Below are 22,204 nucleotides of genomic sequence, written 5' to 3'. Positions count from 1 at the left end.
CGTCTACGCAGCTTGGAAAGACTTGACAGATGGTAAACAGTGGTGAACCTCCAAACCAATCAATATTCCCGGGTGAAATGCATGTCCAATACACACATTGCCCATTTGAATGGAGCTTGACAAACTATCAGAATATATCTAATCCTACAATACATGCAAACACACATAGACAGTGTTAGAAATGATTAAATGGGTACCGGATGCTAAATGGATCAAGTCACAGCGTCACAGTTCTGGCTACATTGTTTTATTGACAGCTAATCTTGTATTAAAAAAAAAAAAGAAGAAACCTTGTAGTTTATCACCTGAAATGGACAGTCAATTCAGGACATGAAAATTAAGAGTAATGTTCCATTTAAGGAACATTTTTTTAACTTTCCTCGAATCATATCTAGCTATGCATACAGTTTTGGTTTTATTGGCCCAGATTTTCATGCACTCACTGGCCAATACAATGGAGGGTGAATGACATTTTGCATAAAAAAGACATTTGAAAAATACAATAATGTTTCTTTCCAGAAGCGATGTCCCAGTTATTACTGTTGAGTTTTCAAATGTCCTTTTTCTATGCTTTAAAGGTCCCATATCATGCTCATTTTCAGGTTCATACTTGTATTTTATGTTTCTACTAGAACATGTTTACATGCTGTAATGTTCAAAAAAACCTTTATGTTTCTCATATAGTCTGCCTGAATATACCTGTATTTACTTTCTGCCTGAAACGCTCCGTTTTAGTGCATCTCAACGGAATTGCCGGATCTGTCAGCTAATGTCGTCACATACACTGCAGCAGGAAATAAACTGGGACACATTTAGAATGCTTGTGTTTAAAACTTTGAAATGGTCAAAATATTGTAGATTTGTGACATCACAAATCGACAAAAATCCTGACAGCTTGTTTCAAAAGCACAGTTTCTGAATACGGGCTGTGTGTATTTATCTGTGGATTGAGCGTTTTGATACTTTCACAGTATTTATATAGAACTTAAACCTGCTTTATAATATAAAGACATGGAAATCTCACTTTTTACAATATGAGACCTTTAAGAACAACAAAGTTGCATTCACACACACATTGTATAGTGTAGGCAGATGGTTCCTTATCTCCCATTAAAAGGACTTCAAGACATAGAAACAGTTCTATGTAGCACCCAGTAAACTGTGTCTCATGTCTTTGCTAAAGAAATAGCCGCTCACTAGAACCTTAGTGACTCTGCTTCACTATAAACAATTCCATTAGCAACGATTGCATGACGGTACTGTACAAATAACACTGGACGTCATTTGATTGACTAGTACTCCAATAATACCATCACCTCCCAATAAATCAGTTCCTAATTACGTCATGAGGATTTGTTTCATGGAACAGCAGGCCGCTGCTAAAGTCACATTTACATCAAAAGCCTCAGTGACATCAGAGTCAAGGTGTTTGTTTTAGATAGCAGCATCTCATCCGGAACACGGATCCATAAGGATTTCACTGTTAACTCTGTGTCTCGATGATTAAACCGGTCTCCTCACAGCACAAGCAGAAGGTCGTGGCTGTGATTCCTCTCAGCATAGAGTTCCTTTCTCCTCTTGTATGCTCCCTTTGGATTCCTCCCGCAAGCCATGTGATTGACTGTTGACCTATCAAACCTGTCTACCTGACTTTCACCCAGTGCATGATGGGATAAGCTCCTGTCTCATGACCCTATGCAGGTGTAATTCAGTGTAAGAAATGCGTCAGTCGGTAGGGAGTAACGCCTTGCTCACACAGGACATAAAACAGCTGCATAGTGTTGGCTGCTTAATGAGTGTTTTACTGAACAAAGTAAACAGTTTCCCAAGAAATTACTGACAAAAGGTTTGTCTTTCTGATATTTCATCTTAAACAGTAACAAAAAACAACAACATTTTTAAACCATAGTAGCATTGGTGGTTTCTGTAACCACAATGACTGAATGTCTCCACTTCAGCTGCATTTCCACTGATGGCCACTTAGTGATAGTTCCAAGAAAACACTCAACAGATGTTGCTATACACACACTGAGATGCATGTTTATATGATCGTGTTGAAAATCAATACGGAATACAGAAAGCTAAAGCACACACAGTGGACCACAATGCTGATGAGCGCTGTAATTGTGAGGTCACTGGAAGAAGTTGCTGCTCGAGTCAGATGACAGCGAGGCTTTCCAATATTATGATTGAGCAGCGCCAGCATGAAACAAAACAGCTGCTCAATGATTCACTGTATAGGGTTTCCAGGAAAAACTCACATGCAACACAAACAGAGTAAATCTATGTTGTCGTGACAAGTTTTGTCAACATGCTTCAGCATGAATGAGATTTTCCAGAAATCATGAAATAGTTCGATGCGGTCTGAACTCCTACAATGACAGCAGGGAAAGTTCCAGGAAGAATTGAGGAGGATAAATACGGGATAAATTACAGTCACAGCTTGGCCCACTTAGAACAAAAAGCACTATTGTTATCATTCATTCCTGCTGGATCTTAGTATTTACTATCTTCAGCAGCAGGGAGAGGGATTACCAGGAAGCCTGGACTGACTGTGGGGTTGTCCACTACAGTAGACAGACATCACGTCTGGACAAGCATCAGTGTGACACAGACTTTATCTATGGCACACATTTCAGACTTCAGATAGACATTTAAAGCCACTATAACATTTTTATTTGATCATGTCATCTCTCAAGTAATCTCTATAAACGGATGATTGTTCCATCTATCAGTACAGAAGCTGGCAAAACAAGCCTGTTCCACTACAGTCGTGGAATGATCTGCAGGCCAAGCTTAAACTTGAGACCTTTATCTCTTTAAATGATTTTAAACATAGAATAAAGGAAGTGGTCACTGCAAGCTGCAGTTGTTTCAATTAAATAGGCAACATGCTGCACTGTTAATGCACTGTGAGATGATGTAATGTATTTTGTTGTACCTATTGTTGCTGTCGTGGTTCAATGTTGTCTTTTTATGTGTTGGATGCTGCTATTTGACCCTGTCTTGGCTACGTGTCACTTGTAAAAAAGGTTTTAATCTCAATGTGACTTCCTAGTTGAATAAAGGTTGTGATGATTTGTCCCAAGCACCCGGACGGAGCTGGAAAAATCTGCATTTTCCTTTCACGCTCCGCAAGCTTGGAACAAGCTGCAAGGCATACTCAACTTCTTTTAAATCTTTACTTCTCTTGAAGTACCATTATTTTTGCCTTGATTATATTAGTTTCTGATTCATGTATGTTTTGTGTCTGTTGTTGTGTTTTGGTATGTTTTGCATTGTGATGTTATCTGTCCTTGTTTGTTCGTATATGAAACTTTTTACTTGCTACCCGTCTTGACCAGGACTCCCTGGCAGAAGAGATATTGTATCTCAGTGGGACCTTTTGGGTTAAATAAATTATAAATAAGTAATAAAAAAAACAAAAAAAAAAACAGATTCTGCATTCACATGTAGAATCTGGAGGCAACAGGACAAGATTTTGGTATCGCGAGCGTTCTGGTTTCCGTTTGTAGTCCAAGTAATATTGACCAATCATGTTCAAGCAGGCTTTGGTTGAATGCACGCAAACAGTCAAAAGAGGTGAAACCGAAACTGGCTACACGTCGTCTCTCAACTGCAACTCCAGTTTCGCATCGCAACTGTAAACAATGAGCAGCGCACAGAGAAGGAAGTTTTGTCCCAGAAATACAGCCTCTTACCCCCGGAGGCTTATCTGTCGTCAGACTGATAGCTGATGGGTTCAGAGATTGTCTGTCGAGTGATTTTGATGGCATTTTTTGTAGAAAAAGGTTTTACTCGTTGTTAAGACTGCTATAATGTCTGTTTGATATTACCATCAGGAGGTACCAAAGTTGCTTTTAGCCTGATAATCAGACTGACTTGCCATTTTGCCTCACTTCATTTATTTTCACATCAGCACTGTTTCAGTACAGCAACTTCATACAGCTTCTACATGCACACCTGTCCTCAGCGGGGTCTCTGGCGACTGAGTAATGCACATGTGCCACTATACAATATTCTCATTAATCCAATTTTACACAAAAACATGAAAAGAATTAAAATGCATTTCAGTGTGATTCTGATCATATACTTAAAATGTCATATTGGCAAATTCTGGCCTGAAAAGTTCTTTAAAAGATGAATTCCTTACCCAACCAGCAACAATTTTTGTATTTTATAAAGAACACATTTTAATTTAAACATTGAACAGTGGCAAATTTTTCTTGGGCGCTACCCACATAATCAGCTGTGCTGCTCATCCCACAAATGCATGATCCTTACAAGTTGGACATCATTGCGAAGGTAAATAAACAGGCTTTCCAACGATGTTAAATACAATGACCATTAGCATTGGAACAACAGAGAAATAATCCACCAAACACAAGTTTCCGAACTTTGTTTTTCCAGTATAGATAGATGTACTTTATTGATCCCACATCAGCAGAGTGGGGTAAATAGTGCTGAAAGAAAGTTGCGTTCTCCGGGCCAATGGGGACTCCACAGGGACTTTTACTATAAAAGTGCAGTTAAAGATATCACAGGTTTCCACACTTTCTAGGCTTAAAGTTTGTCTTTAGTTGTGTGTGACTCTAAGAAAGTCTAAAACTGGCCCATCTCTGTTAACCAGGGGCTTGTTTCACCAAATTTGCAACATGAAATCATTTCTTCTTTCATGCATTTTGACATAATTTCCCTTATCATAACAAACACCATATTTGTGTTCCATGCATGAACATGCAAGAGCACTGTAGGACCCCAGTCCAACATTGTTGTGACATTAGAAAAGCAGAACAAAATGATCTCTTTATAACTTGGAGGTATCCTTGTGTTAAATTTGTTGGAACGTATCTCAAGAACTTTTTTGTATAAATGTGTCTCACCTTCCGTTGAGTTTCTCCCTAATGTGGGACAGGCAACCATTTTGAGAGTTCGAGCCTTGAAGGCAAGGCCGCTTTATTTGTAGAGCACATTTCAGCAACAGGGCATATCAAAGTGCTTTACACAAACATAAAAAACCCCATAAAACATAAAAATGTTAAAGATTAGAAAATAAAAACAAACTAAAAATAAAAGCTAGAATAGAAACTAAAATAGAGTATAACACAAAAGAGAAAATATATTTGGTTTAATAAAAGGCAGCAGCAAACAGGAAGGTTTTAAGCTTTGATTTAAAAGAACTAAGAGTTGGAGCTGGTCCTGCAGTTTTCTGGGAGCTTGTTCCAAATATTTGGTGCATAAAAACTGAACGCTGCTTCTGCATGTTTACTTTTGACTCTGGGGACACTAAGCAGACCCTGATCCAGATGACCTGAGAGGTCTGGATGGTTCATAACATAGCAGAAGATCAGAAATGTATTTTGGCCCTGAACCGTTTAGTGCTTTGTAAACCAGCAGGAGTATTTTGAATAATCAACATGAGCACATGTGTTGGAACACTTCCACAGTTAGCAACACTGAGTGGCTTCATGGAAGATCAGCGCAATCTGAGAACTGCTTCTGAGAAAAGCAGTTCTTACAATATAATTTCTTACACAAGTGTTTCACCATCACTCCTGCTGATTACCAAAGAACGACCATCTCGCGTTTGCTTTCAGTTCTGTGTGTGTGGAAATAAAATCACTTTTGATTTTGATTTTTTATTGACTTCAACATACCAAACAATCATACATCATACAGTAGTAAAAAGAGAGAAGTAAAAGTAAATACAGCTTCCCTTCTTTCTTTTTACTACTGTATGATGTATGATTGTTTACCTGCCTACATGCAGCCTATTGTTCCCTCCCCATTTTTTCTGGCCTAAGCTGGGTCAGTTCCCTACTAGAGGAGGCTATTTGGGTGGATGTGAGTCTCAGATCCGTTTGACTCTGATGAAGACGCAGTTGGCGTCGAAACGTTAGTATTTAATAAAGTTTACTGCCTTAAATCCATGTGCTCCAGTGTGCTTTGGAACTGCTCTCTGAAGTCTCTCCTGTTACTAGATTGCCCTACTCTGTGAGCACCAGACAGGCCTACTATTCCTTGTGAGGCAACTGAAGCGCATTTAACCTTCCTTCTTCAATAATCTGAGCCTGTCAGTGGCAAAAACAAGAACTTTTAGTGGACGTAACGTTACGTTGACGCTGCTCACTGCCCTCACAGTTTGTTACAGCGTTCTCCCTCAATACTGGACCAGTTTCAGAAAGTGTTGTCTGCATTAGTCACTTAGACACAAAAACATAGGAAAAGAGAGTCCAGGTTGGAAAATACTTAAGTTACCCTTTATAATTCCAAGAAACAGGACTTATCTTAATGCATGCCTTTACCCAGAACCTACCCCTGGTTCCTTATGACAGCATGTCTTGTTTCAGAAGAGGAGTCCAGTCTTATGGTAGCTGTAGACCAACACTCTGTTTTGCAAAATCACAAATTATAGGATCGTCAGTATAAACACTTGAATAAATCAGAATGGGGTTTAGGGGCCAGAATCAATTTTCATAGCCTTTTACAGTAATTTTATGTGTGTTAGACAAGTTTTGAATCGTTTCTGCTGTGGTTTTATCATAGCAGAGGATGTGCTTTTACATAGTGTTTTATAAGTTTATGGTTTTGTTTGTACTTATTCTAATTATCATCATTAGTGTTTATTTTGCTCTATTTTGTTTAGTAAACATTTTATTGCTGATCATTATCTCTTTTATTCCATTTTCTTAAAATGTCATTAATTAGTACAATCTGCTTATTTTGTGTAGTTTCATATTTTGTATTTATTTATTTTATTGTTATTTCCTTGTATTTCATTTATCTTTTATTATCTTAAATACCCATCTTTTATTGCTTTCTTATTCAATTAACTTTTATATTGGTTGTTTTGGTGTGCATTAGTCTCTAAATCCATTTTTAACATTCTACATTTTGTCAATCATCTGTCAAGCACTTCGAATTGCTTTTGACTTGTTTGAAAGGTGCTATATAAATAAAGTTTGATTGATTGATTGAATGTAAGCCATGTGGCCTGATAATGTAAGACACCGTCTAGCGCCTGATTCAGGTGTTATGCCATTTTCTGTGACCCATAAGATTCAGTCTTACTGTTTTGTGTCTCCTTAGGTTTAGGGCCTATAGTTAGGGTAGAACCAGTTTGTGAGACTTCACACATTTTATTGTGGTTTGCTGTTACACATTAAGCTGGTTTCTTAAGTTGCTCTTTGCAGGCTGATCCAGCTTTCAACTCATCTCGGGTAATGGCACTCCACTCCGATGACGGCACTCTGGCTCCTCACGATGGGACTTCTGCCAGACACTTTGGGGTTGTAGACCAGTGTAAAAGCATAAACGAAGGTATTTTCTTTCATCTAAGGAAAAGAGAACAACTGATTCACATCACGAGACTGACTGTAATATTAATGCATTATATGAATAAAAACCTCATACCACTAGCGTGCTGCCACAGCCGTGCAGCTCGCACTCAAAGATCAGCACATGAGACAAGCTGTCGATCTCAGTGGCTGAACAACCACCGAGCGTGATATCCTCCGGCTCTATCAGCTTGCCGAGGCCCAGCAGGTCCTGGCTCACTTCCACCTTGACCCTACTTTCCCCACACCTCACAGCAACACGGTTGGTCGACGCTGGCTGCCGCAGTTCAAACTCGATTGGGGGCTTTTCCACAGAATCCACTGGATCTTCTGGGAACTTCCAGGTGAGTGGTTGGACTGCTGGCTGGAGCTGCTTGGCCTGTAGCATGCCAGCTTGTTGAGTAGACTCCCTGGAGAGCTCTCTCTCAGGTTCTGCTGCTGGCTCAACTTCAGCCTCGACTCCCCAGTAGGTCGGCTCTCTCACACTAAGGAGTCGAGCTCCACTAAGCCTGACACATGCAAGCACAAAGCCAAACACAATAAGATGCCCAGAACCCATTGTTGCAAGCACAGGATTTTCACTGCAGCTTTTCTTCAGCATGACCACTGAAGCAGACAAAGGAAGTGACTCCTCCCTGTGCCTCATTATCTGGCTCCCTCTGCACACATGTGGCTCTCACAGCTGCACATCCTTGACTAATTGGAGACAGGAGACATCAATATACTGTCTCAAACTGAGAGGAGTAGAGACGTAACATAAAAAATAAGATAATACAAAATGTTATCATTTGATAATAGTGATCATAAATGAATCAAAGTTGTGAAAATAACAGTACATGTATTCTGTTGACATTTTTGTACATTTTTATTTTATGCTACTTAGAGGAAAATATTGTACTTTCATTTATCTGACAGCTATTGTTACTGATTACTTTGCGGATTAGGGTTTTATATACAAAACATGAGAGGATCTTATAAAATGGGGCTGCAACTAACAATTGGCATTTTCTTAATTAACCAATTCATTATTTTGTTTATTAAACATCAAACATTTGGGAAAAATACCCAGTGCAGCTTCCCAATGTATCTGTAAACAGTACATACTTCATTCACATTTCTAAATGCTGATTAATGCACATTGATCAACTGCACATAAGATCATTATGAATATACTGTATGTACAGTTTATTATATACTATAACACACTGAAGGCAGATGCAAGTCCCCATTCATGCTAACCAATATCAGTAGTTACAGCAGAAATGCTTTTCATAATGTCATATAAAATATTGGTCATTTTGGAGGTCACCAGTCCATCAGGGAGTGGGGGGGGGAGGCCATTACATCTGCCTAACAGCTGCACCATGTAGCCTACATTTTACACCGCTGCCCGGGGCTGCAATGCCAGTCCCTGAATGACCAATGGAGCCTATTGATGAACAGAGAGGGAGTAGTCAGTCAGTGACCAGACTAAAATCAGGCCCCCTACATTAACATATCTCCATATCTCATGGTAAAATAAACACGCTTTGACATTTTTTTTAAACACAAAGCTGATCAGATGTATCTGTGGGAAAATCAATCAATCAATCAATCAATCAAACTTTATTTATATAGCACCTTTTAAACAAGTCAAATGCAATTAAAAGTGCTGTACAGACGATTGAAAAAATGTAGAATGTTTCAAATGGATTTAGAGACTATTGCACACCAAAACAACCAAGATAAAAGTTCAGTGAATAAGAAAGCAATAAAAGATATAAGGTATTTAAGATAATAAAAGATAAATAAAATACAAGGAAATAAATAAAAAATAAATAAAAAATATGAAAAATAAGCAGATTGTATTAAAATAATGAACTATTAATAAAATAAAATAGAATAATAATGCTGATAATAATGATCAGCAATAAAATGTTGATTAAACAAAATAGAGTAAAATAAACAATAAAACCATAAAATTATAAAACTATAAAACACTACAGCAAGGGGGTCGCAGGTTCAAACCCGGCTTGGGGCCTTCTGTGTGTGAGTTAGCATGTTCTCCCCGTGTTAGCGGGTTTTCTCCGGGTTCTCTGTTTCCTCCCACAGTCCAAACACATGCAGGTTAGGTTCATTGTTGACTCTAAATGTCCCATAGGTGTGAATGTGAGTGTGAATGGTTGTCTGTCTGTCTCTATGTGTCAGCCCTGTGATAGTCTGGAGACCTGTCAGCTGGGATCGGCTCCAGCCCCCCCGCCACCCTGAATAGGATAAGAGGTTACAGATGATGGATAGATGAATAGATGAATGTTTGCAATGAGACAGGAGACATGAGAATTACTGTACCTCACATGTTGTACCTTAAACCCTAATGCTTTGCAGAGAGAAATATGTGTGGGAGAGGGATATCCTTCTTTCTGTGTGTGTGAGCGTGTGTGTGTGTGTGTGGGTGTATATGTGTGTGTGTGTGAAGCTCTGCGCCAGCAGAGTTCAGTCAGGCAGCTGCTGGACTGAAGGGTTTTTGTCAGACTGTGTTTTATTATGTAGAGGACAAATCTCTGCAAAAGTAAACTTTACAGTCCAGCAGCAACAAAGCCCTGAAACGACAGTAGAGTCATCAGATGTAGTCTATATCCTGCAGTGCATGAGTCATCTGCAAAAGGAACATGTTGGAGAGTTTGCAAACCTGCCGTTGTAGACATCAAAACTAAAGTCCTGTATCACTCAAGTTCATCTATGGATACAAAACTAGAGCCCATGTGTTTATATGTTTTTTAAGATAACTCATAAGTCATAGTGTCCAGCATTACACTATAAACAAGGCAATCAAAGAAAGTCATAATATCTTATTTTAGGATGATTTAGTTTTTCAAAGTTTCAAAGTAACTGGTCTTGATTTTTATTGAAGTAGGGATATCTATTTCAGCTCAGGCAGATGTGTGTGTGATGACGGGACAGGTGGTAGTGAGCGGTCTAACCTCCTGGCAAAGCTCCTTCACATCATCTGGAAAGAAGCAGAATAATTACTGTCGATGTGACAAGAAGAGACAAATAATCCAGTTAAAAAAAAACTTTCTTTGATTTCTGAAGTCTTTTGTTTTTAGTTTGTCAGTTTCAAGAAATTTCTCTACGAAGTTTAGTCACACTAGCACCATGGTTCTATGGCAGTTTGGGTCGGTCCACCACTTTGGTCCAGACTTAAATATCTCACGACTGGATGAATTACTATGAAACTTGGCTTTGGCCAAGTCAGAGAAACTGTTGACCCTCTGACATTTCATCTAGCGCCAGCATCAGGTCAAATTGTGAATTTGTCTAATATGTTTATGACCAAACAAATCAAAGTATTTGACAAGTTGTTTCCTGTGGAAGTCATGGACTGGTGTCTCTAATTGTTTTAATGTCAACAGTCTTACTCTCCTGCAGTTATGCAACAGCTATTTAGGCCTGTAGGAGCTCAGTACAACTACAGTGAGCCTGTTAGAGCTGGAGCACGGTGCTGAGATGGCAGCTGTTTCCTTTTGCTGGCTCACAAGCTGAATGCCTGGATATCCCCGGACCTATTAAGTGATAAAGCTGTCAGTTACGAGCTTAGCAAAACATCTCAGAGGAACGGGGAGAGCACGATGCTAATGGGGTGCTCTCGCTTAAATGACTTAAGAGGCCTTGAATGCACTTTGCCCAAATTACAACAAGACTAGCACATTATATTTGTCATGATGTGTCTTTTGGTATGCTAACAGTTTGTAAAGTCAGTGGCTGAGGATGTGTCTCAAATGCAGAACAAGCTCTACACTTTTGTCTTTGACTGTACAAAATGAAACTCTGCATCTTCTCTTAATGTCAGTGTAATTCAGGAGTGCTGCCATTCATTTTAACATGTGGAACATAAAGTCACCATGTTCCTCTTCTTTAGGTCTCTGCTGCCATCTAGTAGCCACACACAGTATGATGATGTTTTACTGTAACTGTAGAGAACCGACTGCTTGGACAGAAACACATCAGCACTGGGTAGGGGCCGCAGGTGATCAACAACTGCTTCAGTAGCAAAAGGTATTTCTGGAAATCGGCTAGGGCTAACAAGGCAAAAGTGAGCATGGCTCACATACCTCCGCTCACCGCTTGACCCCTACTAATGTAGGGCCAAAGCTTTTGCCCATTTGGAACTAATGGAATAAGTCTACTGAGCACAATCTAGCTTGTTATTAGCTCACCTTCATCAAGTCCAGGGGGGCCAAAATTTAAATTTTATGGACTTCTAACCCCCAAAAGGCACAACTAGACCACACTGTCAACCATCATACCAAATTTGAAGTTCCTAAGTTAAATAGTTTCCAAATTCTACTCCGGAAACAAAAGTGTGACACGTGGACGGACGGACACGCGGAGCGCGATACTGTATACCCCCCGACTACGTTGTCGCAGGGGTATAATAACAAGCCATACTTAGTCTGTTCCAGGCCACATTTCGGTCTTTGTCGTGGCTCAGAAACTGACATCCATAGAAAAGTTTGGTCTCAATTTAAACCGGAGCATCTGCAGATTCATTTTATGATCCACTAAAGTTAGACACGAAACAAGAAGAATAAATCCCTATTTTTGTTATCTTCGTCGCTGTCTTGACTGTAAGGGAGCCAGGAGGGACAACTGAGTGAGATTCAACTCTTCTTTGTTTGGGAGGGGAGAGGGAGACTCACCTGGAGGAGATATGCACCTTTGCACCTTGACTTTTTCCAGTTTTACCTGTTGTCAGTTCTCTGCAGTGAACTAAATACAAATAGTGACCTCTTGTGGTCACTGTTGGAATGATTGTAGAAGTAAGAACCAAGAAGAGACCAAGGTGGGTTTCTGAGACATGTCAGCAGATGTGTTGTTGTTTTCAGGGGATTATAGGATGGATTTTAAATTGCCTCCGGCAGCATCAGTAGGTTTCACATTGTCAGTCTTTATGACTACCTGGACGAGTGTTTTCCTTCTCTAACTTCCATTAACTATAGCTGTTGTCTATTTTGCTTTTTAAGGGAGACGGCTGTTGATTCATGACATCTTTTAAGCCAAAAATGTTTACTGTTGTGATTTTGCTGTATTACTCTCTGAAGGCTAAACATCGTAGGCAACACCACCGGGACTCTCAAATGAAAATCACTAATTCTTTTCATGTTCTAGTGCTTTGAATTTGAAATGACATTCGTTTACAGGCTGTTTTCTCCATTTGATCTGGAAGGAACCTCCATCATATCAGAAGCAGATGACATGACTGAATATCTATCAGACCAACACAAACCTCCACATTCACTCTCCTGCTTCTCTTCACTGTCACACAGCTTATCGGTCACATCAGTGTATCAATAATAACTGTCCAGCAGGTGAGCAAAGATCCTCAGTGTCCCCAATTTCAGCTAGTTCATCATATTAGTGAAGGATGAATATATATTGAAAATAGTTAGTTAAATAAAAAAGTTAAATATTGCTTGAAGAAGAAAAAGGTTTTTAGAATTAGAGAATTATAAATGGTGTTAAATAAAAAATGGATGATGAGAATATATCAACAAATCTTTTATTATGGAACAACAAGCAAAATACACATTTCCTAAAAAAATGAAAGTTAACCTCCAATAATGAAGAATGCAGAACAGAACTCGGATGTGTTTTTGGACAGTGTTTAAACTTGTTTGTGTCATCGCTGAAGGAGGACATCTAATAGAAAATAGACACATAGCAAATAAAAGTTAGAGTAAGGGGTTATCTTATTTTTATCTTTAAAATATCTGAATACAAAACAGGATACAAATTGATGTGTTTTTGACGTGGAAATCATTGCAGCAGGATCGATTTTACAAAGGGAAGTTGTAGTGTCTAGTTATAAAAGCCTCTCCAGTACCAGCAGGTACAGTTGAGGCCTGAAGCGATGAGCAGGATGACCAGCAGGGCGACGAACAGGCCCAAGCCGAGGATGGTGGCAACGACAGCCCAGATGAACGTCCTCTTGGACAGGTCGATCAGTGGTGACTTGAGGGCCATCCGCACCCTACGCGCCCTCCGGCGGTCCTGAGGAGGGTACCGGGCCAGGTTGACACTCTCCATGCCCAGAGAGCGGACCAGGCACGCCCTCTGGTGGCTCAGCTGGTCAAAGGTGTGCTTACCGTGGTAGCGGCCCATACCACTCTGACCTGGAGGGGTCACAAACAAGTCTGCAGTCATGTCTTTTCAATTTATAAACGGCATTTGAACGTCCTACTATATGGGATAACTGTGGGGAGACTGTCTGATATTCGGTAGTCATGCAGTGTGTGCACATCACACAGCACACTCATGTGAACCGGCTCAACCAGAGGGCGGTGCTTCATGCTTAAAGACAGCAAAGGGAGAAGAAAGGCTAAAGATCTATAAGACTCGCTCAGACTGCCAAAGGTACTGAGGACAGGAACCTTAGCCCTGCACTACTTATGGATCATATTGAAAATATAGTCTTAAAGCTGCAATAATTCATATAAACTACTGTTTGCCATAACAACGATATCTGATAATATGTCAATGTGTGTTTGTTCCACTTCCCCAAAATGGCCAAGAAAAAAATCCATAATAACTTTATAAGCTGCTGACATTGTGGGAGCTGTATACCTATCAGCATGTTTGGAGGTTTTACTGTGCCCTAGTGGACAGAAATCCATTAATGCAGCTTCAAGTGCATTTAAAAAAAAAAGAAAAGGAAAAAAAGAAAATCTGTATGAGCTGGAAATCTGTTTCCATCTCCTACTTTAATGTAGATACTCTGAAACGGTTGCAAGTTTACTTAATGAAAACAGAGCCTGTAACTCTGGTGTATCGTGGCATTTCATCCACCAAAAGTCATTTACTTTCATTCATTTATTTGTTTCCTCTGTCCAAAAATAAGACAAATCTGTCAATTCTTTATTTGATTGATTGTTTGATTATTAGGTTATAAAATATTTGGAAATAGTGAAAATGTATCATAAATTCACAGAGCACAAGGTGGCATTATCCAATAACTTGTTTCGTCTGACCAACAGTCAAAATGTTTTAAAAAGATTACGATGATATTAAACACAGAAAATCCTAACAATGGAGGAGAATAAATGATGGCATTTTTGGGGAAATAGGGGCTCAACAAAAAAGTTTTCCCTGAATCCGGCCATGCACTGCCCCCATGATGAAGTCCACCTAAACATACAGACAATAATGCACTTTGAGTCGGTCTTACCAACACCACCAAACGGAAGTGAGCTGAGTGTGTAGTGCATCATGACATCATTGACCGTCACTCCTCCACTTGTGGTCTCCTCAATCATCTTTCTCGTTGCCTTTGAGAGAGACAGTAGAAGAATAAAACGAGAAAGATAATATATAATATCACAACATCATCAACTATTGCCTATGTAAAGATATAGAGGAGTAATGTCTACCTAAGCAGATAATGAAGTCTCTCTCTCTCTGTGTGTGTGTTGTAATCAGAGCTTTCTCTGTGCTTTTAGTGCATGTTAGCTCATGTTAGTGCATGTTAGTGCGCGTGAGTGTGTTCCACTGGCTCGCTCACGGTCGCTGCTCTGCACTGCTCTTATACGGTGATTACAGTGATTACGCCGTCCCGACCCACGGTGCTGTCATGGAAGCATAGCGCCCACCCTCCGGTTCCCCCTCAGGTTAACACTGTTAGCTCTGTTAGCACTGTTGCTGTTGTTTGCACTGTTAGCACCGTTAGCACCGTTAGCTGTGAGCCATTGGCTCTGCCGTCTCCATGTTGAGAGCCATTTGGAGGCAATAGAAATTCTCTGAATTCCGTATTGAGCACCTTTAAACATTAAAGGTCCTATATTATAAAAAAGTGAGATTTTTTTTAATTTTTTTTTATTATAAAGCAGGCTTAAGTCCTATATAAATACTGTGAAAGTATCGAAACGCTCAATCCACAGGGAAATACACACAGCCTGTATTCAGAAACTCTGCATTTGAAACAAGCTGGCAGGATTTCTGTCCATTTGCGATGTCACAAATATACTATATTTAGACCCTTTACACAGATTTAAATCTAAACATTCTAAATGTGTCCCAGGTTATTACTGTTTGCAGTGTATGTGAATGTCATCAGCTGACAGGAAGTACACATGGACCCAAGCTTTTGACTAGCAACGCAATTCTGTTGCAATTTCGGCGCAATTCCGTCGAAATGCGCTAAAACAGAGCGTTTCAGACAGAGGGTGAATACAGGTATATTCAGGCTGACAGTATGAGGGAAATAAAGGTTTTTTTTTAACATTATAGCATGTAAACATGTTCTAGCAGAAACACAAAGTACAAGTATGAACCTGAAAATGAACACGATATGGGACCTTTAAAACGTGGTTTAAATCTCTTCGTTCCTCTCACCTTCTTGTCAGAGCAGAAGATGTAGAGTGCCAGAGGTTTCTCTCTCTCGTTGATGAAGCGGATGGCATCGTCCATGTCACTCACAGTCACTATGGGCAGCAAGGGGCCGAAGATCTCCTCCTGCATGAGCCTGGAGTGAGGGGGCACGTCCTTCAGCACTGTTGGGGCTGCATGTACAATACATAATAAACAGGAATATAGATTTCACACAACACTCTGACTTATTCACTAAGTCACTGTATCTTCCTACCAATGTAGCGCTGTGAGGCATCACTCTGTCCTCCCACCACAGGGGTGTAGCCCTCCATCAGACCCATGACTCTGTTGAAATGACGCTGGTTGATGATCCGGCCGTAGTCTGGCGAGCATTTGGGATCAGCACCATAAAATTCCTGGGATGGATCAAAAGGGTCTTGATAAAACTCTAGACTGTGCAGTTTGGTTTACATGAAGATAGCTCAGACAGGTTTAAAGGATGGTACCAGTAGAGTCTGTCGGATGCGGTCCACCACTCGGCCCTGGATGCAGGGTTCACACAGGATGAAGTCCGGAGCGATGCACGTCTGACCACAGTTGGCAAACTTTCCCCACGTGATACGTCTGCACATAAAGTGGGGATGGAAGAACATATTTACAGTGTTCATTCAGCTAATGAACAATGTGTGTGTCAGTGTTTTAAGCTTTGAGGAAGTCACTTCAAGGTACATTTATGCATGTGTAGCTGCAAACTGCTAAATTAATTGATTAGAAGCTGAAGGATAATGTCAGTGGTCTGTATGTTCCGTCCTCTTAAACCACAAATGTGAATACATTTGCATTGTTTTCAACCCTTTTCCAAACCACTATGCAAGTTTTACAATTCATTTTCTACTTTCCAGGCAGCCACTGGTTTCCATGTGTTTCACTACACTTTAAAAAAGACTTGCAGAGACTTGAAACTTGCTTGAGATACAGTAACCATCACCATGACGCTCTGACATCTTGTTATTTGGTCACCCAAAATCATTGCAGAGACAATAAAATTCAGAAGATGTAAACACAAATTTGATATCTTGTTTTTTTTGTGTGTGTGCAAAAATCTGCTTTCTTCTAATATAGTGTAGAATTTCAACAACATTTGTAATATAAATAAACATGCTGTCACTTTCTGAATGTATTTTATGTTAACAATAAGGTGGTGCGGGGATGACGTGTTTTTGTAGTCCAACCAGGAAGTTAGCATCACCCTGGTTCCCTCCACTAAAAGCCAATGGGATTGTCCCCAATCATTATCACTTCAGTTTGGAGTTATGAGCTCCATGTATTCATAGGTAAGGTAAGCTTCATTCTAACACTTTAACAGGACTGTAGACATATCAGCTGTCGTGCTTAATGCTGCTGCCTCTTTGGTCAAAGTGCTAAACCTCCACAGGTCATTAACGCTACAGTGCTTTATTCTTATTGTGTCTTATGTCATTGGGCTCTGTGGTTGACCACTGCTGATATGGGCTACTGTGATGAGTGGCATGTTACCGGCAGGCGACTCTGATGTCACAGTCCTTGTCGATGTAGCAGGGGCTCTTTCCTCCCAGCTCCAGGGTCACTGGGGTCAGGTGACGAGCTGCAGCCTCCATCACTACTTTCCCCACGGTGCCGCTGCCTGTGTAGAAGACGTGGTCAAACCTGAGCCTCAGCAGCTCCTGGGTCTCTGTCACTCCACCTGTTACAACTGGGTACAGATCCTGGAAATAAAGAGAAAAGTTTTATTTTGCATATTGTTTTTTCATTTTTTAATATACAACTAATAAAAATATAAAGCATGTCTGAAAATGACTGGCATTGACTGGCGTTCCTGACACATCTGTGATGCACTGTGTTGGTACAAGGCTTTGACATTACAGCAGCTCTGAGCATTATTCCATCAACAATAGCAGCTGGTGTTCAGACCTTGTCCAGATAGCGAGGCAGCAGAGCCCGGAGGAGGAGGGACGAGTACTCGCTGAGCTCTGACGGCTTCACCACAGCTGCGTTGCCTGTAGAGAGAGAACACAGGTTTCTGTGAATTTGAATGAGATCACCGAGTGACGGAGAGCAGAAGAGTAGGAGGCTGAGAATGCTGTCAAAGTTCCCACCAGAGATATTTCTCTCTCAAACTTGTGCTGCAAAAAATGCAGGTTTGACCAACATGTATATTTAAAGGCATGAAGTGATATTTTTTCTTAGTGTTTTACTATAATGTTTATTATTTTATTATCTGTTATCTCAATATTTGATAACTATCCCTTAAAGCTACGACGAGGAACTTTCCTTTTTTCTGATTTTGGCGGTCTCTGTGGACAAAAGCGTTAGTGTTTCCGAGCACCAGAGTCCCCTTAGATAACCTCTCATTTTACTGCAGCAGGGTCTGCCCGCTCAGTCCTGGTTCTGGTTCTCCTGTGTTGACCTGAGGGGAGAACTGGACAGTTGGTTCTACGCTTCCGCGACGGTACCGTTGGTCAGGACGGCATTATCAGCTGTAACCGCTGTATGATATATTAATGCTGTGACATCATAGACTCAGGTAGACATTACTCCGCTATATCTTTACACAGACAATAGTTGATGATGATATATTAATGCTGTGATATCATATAGAGAACCTTTAAGAATAATTATATAGAAATAGCCAATATTCTTGCTGATGATCTCATTTACCTATGTAGTAACTTTAAATAAGGGTATATGTATGACTTTATTTACCCCTAAAGATTGAAAATGGCAAAAACAAAATGCCATAATCTCTTAATCTATGCACATGCCTGTTAATATAAATCAAGAATCGTGTAAACTTCTCAATATAATGCTATACATGCATAATATTTTCACAATAGCCACCAATGCCCGAGTAGAAGTGGAAATAGCATTATCCTAATCTATGGAAAACAGAACAAACTTTTTGTTATGATGCACAATGAAGTGATGAAGCAGATGACTTTTGATTTCCTATTTTATTTTCTTTTAAAAATTACACCCGCAAGGGAATACTGACATAAATTTGGGGTGTTGGAAAATAAAAAAGCCCCTTCTCTGCTCAGCAAAAAAAAGTCAGATGTCCTCCCCTCAGCAAATAGAAAAAATATACATAACCCTCCACCCCTATTAATTTGTGCACAGCTTTTTATTACACCTTTATTATTTTTATCACTGCCTGGACTTTGGTGACCACAAAATCCTCAACCACCAAACTTCCCCTCTGAGCAGAGGTCCAATCAGCAATGACTGAAAACACTTGTGGATGTGCACGACCTTCAAAATCAATTTCTGTGGGTTAGATGCTCGTTTCAGACTGGCAGCGTCAACAAAAAAAGATTGCAGGAGAATTCTGTCCACTATGAAGCTCTATACATGACTACATTTAAGTAAAGAGTTATCGAGGAGCTAGAGACAGAGAGGTTCCCTACCAGCAGCGATAGCTCCGACCAGGGGCAGCAGGGTGACCGCCCAGGGGTAGTTCCAGGCCCCGATGATGAGCACCACTCCCAGAGGCTCCGGCTGGACATAAACCTCATCTGACATGGTGAGGATGGTCTTCTCTACCGGCCGTCGAGCCGCCCACTCTGCCAGTTTCTCTATAGCCAGCTTGATCTCATTCTCAATGCCGATCAGCTCCAAGAGCGGTGTGTCGTACTGGCTCTGCAGGAAACCCAACACATTACAAACACACATTAAACACTGTTACATTACAGGTTACATGCAGTATAGTGTGCTGTGTCTCTCCACTCACCCTGTTGATGTCCTGTTTGAGAGCGGTGGCGATCTCGGTCTCTTTCTCAGTGATCATCTTCTGCAGGGCGTGAAGCTGCTGCAGTCTGAACTCCAGAGGCCGAGTCCTGCCGCTCAGGAAGGCCTCCTTGGCCCGCTGCACCGCCTGCCTCTCCATACACACTTCCTCGAGGACAGCAAAGAGGAACTGGAACTGTAGAAGCAAGGCAGCAGGCTTGTCTGTTTGGAATATACAGTAACAATAGCAGTGACGAGCCAATATCCAGTCAAGTTCTTCTGAGCACAATGAACCATCAAAATGACCTGGTATGACCTCTATTCTCTGTACAATCCAGCAGGTTTGTAGCTGGTCAAAGCCTTTTTGGGGGCCCCATGGGCAAATACATCGCTACCTTTCTTCCTCATCCCACATGCGTAACTATGAAGTGCTGATGAATGAGTCCTAAAACCCAGAAATGAGTTGGCATGTTAGCACTTCCGGTTCCTTCGTCTGGAAGTCAATGGGATTTGTGGTTAGATGTCTTAAATAAGGTCTGTGGTTAACACAAGCTGAAGAGATTTTAACGCTTTGTTCTACAATATAAAATATGTCAGTAAATATTCCACTCGTGTATTTTGAAGCTTTTGCGTGTCTTAAAAAAGGAAGTTATTAACAAGTGGCTGAATGAGACCACAGAGGTGTAGGGGACATTAAACGCCATCACTCGTCCTCCTTTACAGCCTTGTTATGTATCCTCACGCTCATGTGACCGTGGTGTAGTTGGTTTATAGCCTAACGTTAGCTTTTTACTTCTAGAGATTTTCAAAAAATCATAAAAGTGGTGTTCATTTGTGAAGATTATCTTGCTGAACAAAGTCTCATAAATGCTCGTTTCCCACAGAGCTGATTTTCTGCAATGATCCAAAATCCAATGGAGCAATCCCATTGGCCTTTATTGGAGGGAACCAGGGAGATGCTAACTTCCTGGTTGGCCTAAATATATCATCCCTAAATCACTCTATAAGGTCATCTACAATAGAACAAACAAGGGCAGTCTTAATCTCAATATAAGTGATACCAAAAGATAACACAATTGGCATAGTGTGCATAGTTACACAACATACCAAACGGCATACAAACCAGGTTTAAACCAGGTAAACTCCATATTTTTTGGCACAAAACAACTGGTCAACATTTGTAATGTGTAAAACAAATATTAAAACAATTGAAAGAAGATGGTCAGGTAACTGTAATGTCACATAGTTCAGTCACATAGTTTTTAAGGAAAGTAGACTAAAAGATGATAGAAAAGATATCCGCACACTTAGATCTATAGTTTTCCACTTTATTCTAAGCTTTCGGTCTGTCATGCATTCATCAGAGCATGCACGGTTCAACAGACGACAGGCTGGAAGAAATAAGCAATCCCATTCTAATCATTGGCAGTATGCCGTGCAGCTCCACCTCTTGGGAATTGTAGTTCTAGTAGAGAACTGTAAGGCATACAAATAGATGCCATAATTGTTTTATAATACAAAATACATAAAGGGGTGGAACACAGTGAATATAGAAAAAAACATATTTAATCACAAAGCACCTAACAGTAATATCATACATTTTCATTACATAGTAAATGGTGCTTTGAGAAGGATCAGTCTTAAGCCATCATAAATAAGAGATCCCCAGATCTATAGGAAAAAACAAACATCTCAAAAGAGGATCTCAAAAAAAGTAGGAAAGGAAAGTAGACTACAAATATAAGAACTGGTATAAATAAAATAGTTATTTGTATTTTGTATTTTTTTAAAGTATGTTAGTTTAGTTCTTTCTTCCTGTTTTGTTATTGTTGTTTCTCTCCTGGGGTTGGGGGGAGGTCCTTTGTATAAGCCTGTGGCTTCTTGACCTCTCTTGACACATTTCGTGTTTGTTTTTTTATTGACTGGATTTTGTGCAATGTGTGTGCAAATAAATTCAACTTAAACAGATTTGGATTTTCTATTTCTTCTTAAATAAAAAAATAAACAAAGACCTCCGCTGACCTTTTTTGGATTCAATGCAAATAGAAAAACTTTCATCTCCTATACCTGCAGACTAAACCCTCTTATGTTGGAGCCCAGTCTCTTTCAGTCTCTCCCCTGTGTTTCTATAACTGTCGGGAACTTGAGAAGTAACTACAGAAGTAACTACAGAAGTAACTACAGGAGGAACTACAGAAGTAACTCCATCTAAACACCTTGTCAGTGAAGTGTTTGCTGAATGATGACGGTATTAGAATGTGCAGCTGATATTATATTATTATACTTTTATTAACTTGGATGTCCATGTTGACAGTCAGCCTGTAGTCCATTTACTATCTTAGACAGCTCTGATCTCCTTCAGTTCAGTCTGGCTGTTAAATACATCGTTAACATACAGTATATATAACCCTCTGTATGTATGCGATCACATTATATCAACATCATTTATGATCCGTTTAGTCGCTCGAAAATTAGAGAAAGAAGAAGAAGAAGAAGAAGAAGAAGTGGACTCACCTGTAGACTCAGGTAAACCAGCAGTGGCTCCTCTTATTAAATACTGGTTGAATAATCCCTCACTGATCTGATCTGATCTGAAAGCGGTTCAGATGTCCGACACGCTGCTGGCTGACTGACTGACTGAGTCTCATTGTACTGTGGTCAGCAGTCAGGCTGCTCTGGGATCAGTTTACAGGGAGGTTTCATCACTGTATAACCAGCAGCTTCATGCAGACTGCTTCAAGCACGAGACCCTCAATAACATC

The 22,204-nt window shown here is 40.2% G+C and overlaps 2 protein-coding genes across 3 annotated transcripts; both read right to left on the bottom strand.

Moving 5' to 3' along the window:
- Window positions 1-7,119: 7,119 nt before the first annotated feature.
- LOC119490903 lies at window positions 7,120-8,003 on the bottom strand. The gene is made up of 2 exons (XM_037774441.1): window positions 7,414-8,003; window positions 7,120-7,334 (listed from the first exon to the last, which is right to left on the bottom strand). Exons 1-2 carry the CDS (start codon window positions 7,981-7,983, stop codon window positions 7,212-7,214), a joined length of 693 nt encoding a protein of 230 aa, XP_037630369.1. The 5' UTR covers window positions 7,984-8,003; the 3' UTR covers window positions 7,120-7,211.
- Window positions 8,004-12,862: 4,859 nt separating this feature from the next.
- Window positions 12,863-22,106, bottom strand: LOC119491421 (aldehyde dehydrogenase, dimeric NADP-preferring-like). Of its 2 annotated transcripts, none has more exons than XM_037775455.1 (10): window positions 21,957-22,106; window positions 19,447-19,664; window positions 19,124-19,355; window positions 17,631-17,716; window positions 17,217-17,425; window positions 16,187-16,304; window positions 15,955-16,096; window positions 15,705-15,871; window positions 14,542-14,641; window positions 12,863-13,489 (listed from the first exon to the last, which is right to left on the bottom strand). In XM_037775455.1, the coding sequence occupies exons 2-10, from the start codon at window positions 19,600-19,602 to the stop codon at window positions 13,176-13,178; spliced, it is 1,524 nt and encodes a 507-aa protein (XP_037631383.1). In that variant the 5' UTR covers window positions 19,603-19,664; window positions 21,957-22,106; the 3' UTR covers window positions 12,863-13,175. The 2 variants fall into 2 exon arrangements, with proteins under 2 accessions (XP_037631383.1, XP_037631384.1); XM_037775456.1 differs by having other exon boundaries at window positions 19,447-19,638.
- Window positions 22,107-22,204: the final 98 nt, after the last annotated feature.

The sequence above is a fragment of the Sebastes umbrosus genome, chromosome 7, assembly GCF_015220745.1.
Source record: "Sebastes umbrosus isolate fSebUmb1 chromosome 7, fSebUmb1.pri, whole genome shotgun sequence".
NCBI lineage: Eukaryota > Metazoa > Chordata > Actinopteri > Perciformes > Sebastidae > Sebastes > Sebastes umbrosus.
This window is presented reverse-complemented; position numbering and strand designations above follow the sequence as displayed.

Bases quoted from the DNA above. Each gene is read 5' to 3' on its own strand.
- LOC119490903 (XM_037774441.1), bottom strand. From the start codon at position 7,983: ATGAGGCACAGGGAGGAGTCACTTCCTTTGTCTGCTTCAGTGGTCATG. The intron at 7,335-7,413 runs GTATGAGGTTTT...TCTTTTCCTTAG, and splicing joins GCTGTGGCAGCACGCTAGTG to ATGAAAGAAAATACCTTCGT.
- LOC119491421 (XM_037775455.1), bottom strand. From the start codon at position 19,602: ATGGAGAGGCAGGCGGTGCAGCGGGCCAAGGAGGCCTTCCTGAGCGGC. The intron at 17,717-19,123 runs GTAGGGAACCTC...CTCTCTCTACAG, and splicing joins GGTCGGAGCTATCGCTGCTG to GCAACGCAGCTGTGGTGAAG. The intron at 16,305-17,216 runs GTAACATGCCAC...CTTTATGTGCAG, and splicing joins GACATCAGAGTCGCCTGCCG to ACGTATCACGTGGGGAAAGT.